We start from the raw sequence: 8,621 nt of genomic DNA on the forward strand, positions 1-8,621 counted from the left end.
CGCGAAGCATCGACCGCGATCGCGAAGAGTAAATTTTGGGCTGAGAAAATTGTTCTCCGCGCATCGCGAAGAGTAAATACCTGGGCAGAATGTTTTTAAAACACGTCAGTCGCGCTTTTGGGGCTCATTTACTCCATTGTTGATATTTTTGAGAGCTTTTTGAAGGAAATTGAAAGAGGATTCAAGGAGAATCGATTGGAGGTAAGATTTTGAACTTAAAACAGCGATATATTGTGAAATTGGTCTAGAAATTCATGGAAATTAACCTAAAAATTGAAAACTAGGCTTGGGATTTTGAAATTTGATTTGGGATTTGATGGGTCATTTGAGCTCGGATTTGGAGTTCTTGGTATGTTATGAACTCGTGGGAGATAAGGAACATATTGATATATAAATTTCTGAGTTTCGAGAAGTGGGCCCGGGGCTCGGGTTTTGCTAATTTCGAGATTTTTGGTTATTTTTCGATTGTTTTCGCCTTGGTATTGTTCCTATAGCATAATGTGACGTATTCGTTGTGTGTTTTGGTCAGATTCGACGCACGAGGAGGTCGATTTGAAAGCAAAGGCATAGCGAGCTAGGATTTTGGCCGCTTGAGGTTAGTAATAAATGTAAATGCTGTGTTGAGGGTTTGAAACCCCAGAATTTGCACAACGTAGTGCTATGTGAGGTGACTTGCACGCCGGATAACGGGCGTGGGGTAGAGCACCGTCAGGGATTGTGACTTGGTCCGTCTCGCTTAATAAAATTGATACCTATTTGATTGTAGATTTGTAATATCCTTATAAAAATGGATTAATTGTCATAATTGGGCTTCGTGCCAACTACTTGAATTCTTCAGGGATTGTTTTTAAATGGTTTCTTACCATATTTATAAATATTAAACTCAGTTCGGGCATTCGATACTGTATTTGAAAACTCAGCCATTTTTCTTAAAATTAGAAATTAAGTTAATATTTTTAAATGAAGTTTGGGCTGAATATTTTTATACTATTGTGTGATATTTTTGGACTGAGTATGGGATCGGGTTGCACGCCGCAGCACCAGTATTAGAATGATATTGATATGAGGCCAATGGCCTGTGTTGATGCCACGAGATGGCTTTATTATTGCGCTTGGGCCGTAAGGGGCCCTCCCGGAGTCTGCACACCCCCAGTGAGCGCCGTCGACGTTAAATAAATGGAGCGGGCTGCACGGCCGCAGCGGGTACTGGAGGTACCGGTTTATGTGTTGCATTGCATATTTAATTGTCATTTATTTTTATTCTGGTGTGACTTTATTATAATTGTTTTAATGTTTACTGTATTATGCTATTGTTCACGTTGTTTTATTTATAGCTTTGCTTTGTGTTTATTTAGGATTTCTTATCCTCAAACTTTATTTTATATTTTTACTTTCTGAGTTGGAAGTACTCACAATACTCCTGCACCTTGTGTGCAGATTCAGGTGTACCCACTGAGGCTGAGTGAGATCTATCTCTGCCTAGCATCACATTCGGGAGATTCAAGGTAGCTGCAAATTGGCGTCCGCAGTCCTGATCTTCCTTCTATTTTATTTATCTGTTTCCCATATTTCTAGAGAAATATTATGTAGTAGGTTAATACTAATGCATTAGAGGCTCAGACTTGTGACACCAGATCCGTGGGCTATTTAGTTATTTTATTTTGGGGTTTTTCGGATGTTAGAATATATTCAGAGATTCCGCACTTAAATTGTTTTTTTTTTTTTTGTGAATATTTATTTATCCATCTAGGTTATTTGGTTAAGGTTGTGAAATGGTCGGCTTGCCTAGCAGTGTGTTGGGCGCCATCACGACCGGGGTTTGGGTCGTGACATATATATATATATATATATATATATATATATATATATATATATATATATATATATATATATATATTATATATAATATATATATTGAAACTGGTTAATTTAAAGTACTTTGCACCTAAACACTAAAAACCCTTAGGGGTATACTGGTTGAGCAGAATATTGTGCCCCCGTCGCATAAAAATCTTGGGTCCGCCTCTGCACACTCCTTTAGCTCTATAAAACCCTTCTACTTTTTCTCATAATCAGTTTAATTATTCATATTCCTTAAATGTCTTTTATATTTCATGTGACTCTTTTATTACCTAACAGTGAAGAGTACATACTCCCTCCGGTTCACAATAAGTATCCAATTTGCTTTTTTATTTTGGTTCAAAATAAGTGTCCAGTTATGTAATCAAGAAAGAATTCAATTTGTTTTTACAAAATAACCCCTATGTACATATCCTAAAAAAAATTCTTACTCCTCACATTAAATATTTAATTAGGATAGTTTAGTCATACTAGGTATTTTTGTATAGAATTTCGTATTTCTTAATGGGCGTGCTAAAAGCAAATTGGACACTTATTGTGAACCGGAGGGAGTATAATATTTCCAAAATAGAGAGAAAGAAAAAGAAAAAAAAGGAAAGCATTCACTTTTAGCCATCTATATAACTCCAGGTTTGGAACACATCTCTTTCTCAAAGAAGAGACAAGGAACTTTTAAGGTTCCTGTTAATGTCCTCTGCCTTGTAACCCTAGTGGGCTGCAGAGAGAACAAACCTCTCGGGTCTCAGGGGCGGAGCCAAAAGGGTACAGGGGGTTTCATCGAAAAGTTATAATTATTTTTATGTATATATATTAGAGCTGAATCTCCCTTAGTTTTTTTCGTGTTTATTTCTTATATTTTGAATCATCTTACTAAAAATACTGACTTCGTTACTGCTTTAGGTGCATCAGCTGCAGGCCTGATTAGTAATTCTAGGTAAGAATGGATGAGTGACAGAAGAGAGCGAGCACACATGGTTCTTGCATGGATAAATCCCCATGCTTAAAAGCTATGTGTGCTTTCTCTCTATCTATCACACACCAACAACTAACCCACATATTTGCGCCCCCCTCCCCCCCCCCCCCCCCCCCCCCCCCCCCCCCCCCCCCCCCCCCCCCCCCCCTTTTTTTTTCGGAACCCAGTAAAATCCGTAGCCGTTACAGGCTTTGCCCTTCGGGTGAGCATTTTGTGGTGATCACTCGCACTGGGTAAACTCCCCACTGTGTAATAGCCTGCAAACCACACAGGGGATATAAAACGCACTAGGCAAGCCCCGTACGACAAACATAAAAGGAGGAAAGACCGCTCAATAAATGAAATTGGAACAATAAATCCAATTTTTATTTGTCCCCTTTCTTTTGTAGATCTGCCTTCTATCTTTGTTTTTTTTTTCTCAAGCTAATGAGCCTTCTAAAATGCTACACCAAAAATTAAAGTGAATTCAGAATTTAGAGTCAATTGGTTCAGAATGAATATGTGATTTAATTTAATTTAATTTTCTTAACTATGTTTAAGTGATTCCAAATTTAGTTGAACATGTTGAACTCACTCTATATCTTCCTCTGACTACAAGTGTCAGTTAATCAGCAAACACATGAATTTTATGTTCTTGATATGCTGTACTAGTTAACGACGGATCTTTACACAAATAGCCGGCTGAATTTACTATTGACTTTTCTAACCAATATACATAGGTTACGCCCTAATTATACATGCATGGTTATACATATATTATATAAATTATCCATATATTATGTATTTGCTGGCTTTTTTTAATTTAAACAATTAGGTGAACGATTATGTAGGTTAATTCTTCTAATTATTTAATTACTATAAACTGACTAAGAATAGATGGTATTGACGTTATAGTATGGAAGCACTTGATAGGCTATTGGTAAAGTTGTTTGGATTTAGAATTTATAAGCAGAGATTATGGGATGAATGTTTTGCCTCACAATGTGAGCATATTTTCACTCTGTCAATTTTCGTCTCTAAAAAACTGTGAAGATTCTCTGTAATATTTGCTGAAAAGATTTAAAACTATACAAAATTAGAAGCTTCATGTTTAAGAAACGTTGGAAATTATTATTTTGTTGCAAAAAGTTAATGAAATGTCAAAGAATAGTGAAATTGGAATGGTATAATTAAATAACTCCTGCTGATCCATGATACTTTACTTAGTTTTAGACCAACTTATTTATATGTTATAGTTAAGTTTTTGCAATGAAGTCTTATATTTTAAGCATGGAACAATGGAAGACATAACGAGGAAAAAAACGGGTTTATTTGAATTCAATATTTTTGATGTAATGTATAAATTTATATATAAAAATTTACTAAAATTATAACAAATAGAACTAAAATTGAGTATTATTACAGGAATGTTTAACTAACTTAACATATAATTTAAGTGCATGCATATTGTACAAAGATGAAAATTTGACTTAGCTATACGTAAAAGGATAGTCGGGTGCACTAAGCTCCCGCTATGTGCAGGGTCCGGAAAAGGACCGGACCACAAGGGCCTATCTTACGCAACCTTACTCTGTATTTCTGCAAGAGGCTGTTTGCACGACTCGAACCCATAATTTCCGGGTCACGTGGTAATAACTTTACCAGTTAGGCCAAGACTCCCATATAAATAAAAAAATAAAAAGGTGGGGTGGAGTGTGGGGGGTTGGGGGTGGGGGTGTTTCATGGTGGCGCGTAATGAATTAACTAACACGGGTCCCACACTTCCCCAAAATACAAGTCAAATGATCTATTGCTCAATTAGAAGATTTAACTAATAAGCCTGTGGTTGCAGTATGCTGATCACTTTCTAAAGTATATTTGAAATGGGTTCAACAATGAAAGTGAAAGTCGACGGAGATGGTAACGGTGCTCCACCGTCAGCTGCGGCGGCGATGGTCAACGTTGCGGTGGCAGTAAAGAGCACCGAAGGGAAAGGCAGTCAACGAGCCGTCCGATGGGCTATAGAGAAGTTATTGCCTAAAGCTCGTCGCATTTTCCTCATTCATGTCATGCCTACCATCACCGCCATTCCAACTCCCTGTAAATTTTCCTTCATATACGTCTATATGCATATGATTAATTGACTATATTGAGATTTTTTTTCTTACATCTTGTTAATTAGTTACTATAAATACTCCTTTACTATCTTTTATTTGCACAAAAAAAGTCTTGCTAAGGATGCAATGATCACTTTCATTTCAGTTGTTTTCAATAGTATGAGGGTGTAAATGTATAGTTCAATGATATCGAGGCGAAGAAATTTATTTTGTGCTGTCAAGTCTCTGCATAAAAGATATTTTCTTATTATTATGTTGTATTTTTTTCAATTTTTTTACTATTTAGAGAGGTAAAGTTGTCAAGGAAAACATATCTAATTTGTCTGGTATGATACTGTCTGCTTGGGGCTAAAGCCCTCACTGTTTTTACCAAAAGTCCTCATACTATTAGAAGTATAATTAAATGTATATGTAGCTTCTATTTCTATCAACTTCAACGAGGTACTTTGTTTGCACACCCAATAAACTAAGTACCAGATGGCCAATCACATAGACTCATGAGCTTATCTAGAGATTGCTATGTGTCGCCCGCTACATAGTGTAATTTTTCGACGAAGACCAGGTGGCTTCGCCACTAAATGTGAGAGCTACTCACTGCCATTTTCATACTCGTCCTGTTAAGCCATCGGCTCTGATTGTAGGGTTAAACCGACCTAAATGTTACTCTTAACATGAAATGATAATATCTCCCTATGGATCAAACCCGCAAGGTTCTTCAAAAGGCCTCATATATCACTACACATATATAGCTACTATTCTCATACATTTTTAGTATAGAATTTTACAATATACTTTGCTAACTATTTTCTTTCTGTCCATTGTATTTGCAATTACAGAAATGGTTGTAAATTTTGTTTAAAAAAACCGTGTGGCAATTGTTGTCTGTCATGAAGAGAAATTCAAAAATATTTACCTTTTAAATTTGCCTTTTCATGAAAGTAAGCTGGCTGAATTTGGTATGAACTGCTTAAGAATGAATCTATCTCAGTTTCCACACTCCATTCTAAAGATTACTTGTTTCGATCTTGATGCATGGTTATTTGATCTATTTAAAAGACTATACTGATATCATAGCTGATCTATCTGCAAGATCATTTTAGTCTTCTGGATTTTGTAATATCTATGACTGGTGAACTTTATAGCAGGAGAGAGTATTCCAGTTAACGAGCTTGATGACAATGTGGTGGAAATGTATGTTGAGGATATGAGGGCAAAATGTAAAGAGATATTTATCCTATTTAAGAATTTATGCAAAAGAAAAAGTGTAGGCTTTCTCTTCCTTTTTCTTCTCCTTCTTTGGTTGGTTAAATGTTTCTTAAGTTAGAATGATTGTCATATGTTCTAATGTCTGAACTTACTGTAGGTTGAAATTGTTGTGCTGGAAGGGGATAATCCTGCAACACTGCTTCTACAGTATGTAATGCAGGCTGGGATTAATACTCTAGTGTTGGGCTCTTCCTCTCCAAGTTACTTTTCCAGGTATGGCATAGGATCAAGATGTCTTGGATTTGCATTTGTTAGAGATATATAATGTCTCATATCGGTTGCATAAAGCTGCTCAATATGATAATGGGCCTAGCTATATCACTTATCACATTAAGGTGTCTATCGAAGGCTCATATTCTTTTCCATGGTATGGCAACCGAAAAGATCATTTGTTCGAATTTCATTTGAAGAATTTTCAAATGCTTGGCCTATGGAAAATAGTCTGCACTTGAGGGGCATGCTGAAAACTAATCTAAGTAAATAGAAGTGTCACTTCTGTAACAATTTAAAATTTGATCAGGTGTTCATACTATTCAACAGTTTAATTGCCCAAGTTATGACATCTTTTAGTACAAAGATTTTGACTGGTAATATGAGGCCTGTCTTTCTGAAGATTACGTTGCATCAAGAGTTACCCAAACTGTTATCGATCATGGTTAATCTTATTGATTTTCTTAATCTCCATAGTGGGAGTCATGTTCTCTGCCGAAATATTATGTTTTTTATCTGACGATTTTTATCTTCGGGCTGCAACTTGAGCTTTTATATGATAATATCGTGATGCTTGATTTTTAATTGCTACTGGTGCTAAAAATATTTAATCAATTGTAACTAGGAGGCAGAAGGATTCAGGCGTACCATCTGTTATCCTGAAGCATGCTCCTGAGTCTTGTGATGTTTATGTGGTGTCGTCAAATGGGCTTGTGAAAGACTCCTTGAGTCCCCTGTTACCTACTGGTACATGAAAAAAAATATTCCGCTCTTTGTTATTACCTTGATTTCATTTGTCATCTCTCTTTTGCCTTCCGAGAATAGTAAGTTTAACTTCCAACAAGTACTTTCTATTCTGAAACAGAGACAGAAGTTAGTACTATCAATCAACAAGAATCCAATGTGTCTTATGCCGCCATGGAATTTAATAGAAGAGCAGCATCACTTCCAGACTTTACCCACCTGAATTCTCCAGCATTTGCACATGGGAACTCTTCTATTCATATCAGGTCTCAGCAAAGATATAAACAAAATGTAGAAGAATTTACAGCAGGTCCGGAGGTAGTCAATGGTGGTCATTCTTCCACTTGTTCAGAGCAGGTCAATTTGTTTTTATCAAGCTTTCTCTTGAATATTGTACTATTTATTCCAATGTCTTATTAGAGTATAATATTACTTGTAACAGTATCAAGAATAAGTATGTTGAGGTATTTTTTTATGTCATTGAGCAGTCAGACATTCAGGCTGAAATGGAAAGAATGCGCTTAGAATTACAAAATACCATTGCAATGTACAACCAAACGTGTGAACATCTGATCCATGCTCAAAACAAGGTAAAATCCTTATCTATTTATTTCACCTCGAAATCAGGTACTTGATTGCTCCTCTTTCATACGAGAAAATGAACAAATTTATGCTTTTTGGCAGAATCAACTTCTTGTCGTCTTCTTTATCTTAAGTTCCATTTGTGGTGATGGCTTAGAACATTACATGGTATACAGCAACTCAGCCACTAGGACAAATCACCTATTGCCCGACCATATTTGTCCGCGGTTACCATCAATCATATCTGAACGTAACCCTCTGGCTATCTTTCAGGTCCAACTACTTTCTTCTGAATGCCTTGAAGAAGCAAGAAGAGTGAATGCAGCCCAGAAAAGAGAAGAAAACCTAAGGAAAACAGCTGCTGAAGCAAAGAAGAAGCATGTGGAAATGGAGAAGGAGGTCAAGATAGCAAGAAAGTTGCTCGCCGAAGAGGCTTGTGAGAGGCAGATAGCAGAGCTGAAGGCTCTCCAACGGTCCTTAGAAAAACAAAAGGTCGTCGATGCACTGATGTCATGTGATGGAAGGTATAGGAGGCTAACTAGAGAAGAGATTGAGGTGGCTACTGATTTCTTTTCTGACTCTAAGATGATTGGCGAAGGAGGATATGGGAAAGTTTACAAAGGCAACCTTGATCATACCCCTGTTGCCATCAAAATTCTTCATCCTGATGCATCACAAAAGAAAGAGGAATTTCTAAGAGAGGTTCTCCTCAATCTCTATTGATTTCTTTCTCATTCAAAATATCTGGATTCTTCACCAAGACTGCTTTCCTTTCAAAGCACACATTATTTTTTAACTGAAGACACTTCTCTAGCATTATTATCCGCACAAAATAATACTTCTGACCTCATATCATTAATCGATCCCTTTCATCCTTTTTTTTTTTTTTG

The 8,621-nt window shown here is 36.5% G+C and overlaps 1 protein-coding gene across 2 annotated transcripts in view; it reads left to right on the top strand.

Moving 5' to 3' along the window:
* Window positions 1-4,575: 4,575 nt before the first annotated feature.
* Window positions 4,576-8,621, top strand: part of LOC109215670 (U-box domain-containing protein 34-like) — a 5,896-nt gene continuing 1,850 nt past the window's right edge. Inside the window, exons 1-7 of one of the 2 annotated variants that reach the window (XM_019379783.1) lie at window positions 4,576-4,912; window positions 6,072-6,193; window positions 6,293-6,408; window positions 7,031-7,152; window positions 7,271-7,506; window positions 7,638-7,739; window positions 8,005-8,433. In XM_019379783.1, coding sequence (XP_019235328.1) covers window positions 4,696-4,912; window positions 6,072-6,193; window positions 6,293-6,408; window positions 7,031-7,152; window positions 7,271-7,506; window positions 7,638-7,739; window positions 8,005-8,433 — 1,344 coding nt within the window. In that variant the 5' untranslated portion in view covers window positions 4,576-4,695. The remainder of the gene's footprint in view (window positions 4,913-6,071; window positions 6,194-6,292; window positions 6,409-7,030; window positions 7,153-7,270; window positions 7,507-7,637; window positions 7,740-8,004; window positions 8,434-8,621) is intronic. The other variant, XM_019379784.1, reaches the window with a different exon arrangement.

Source organism: Nicotiana attenuata, unplaced genomic scaffold, assembly GCF_001879085.1.
Source record: "Nicotiana attenuata strain UT unplaced genomic scaffold, NIATTr2, whole genome shotgun sequence".
Taxonomy (NCBI): domain Eukaryota; kingdom Viridiplantae; phylum Streptophyta; class Magnoliopsida; order Solanales; family Solanaceae; genus Nicotiana; species Nicotiana attenuata.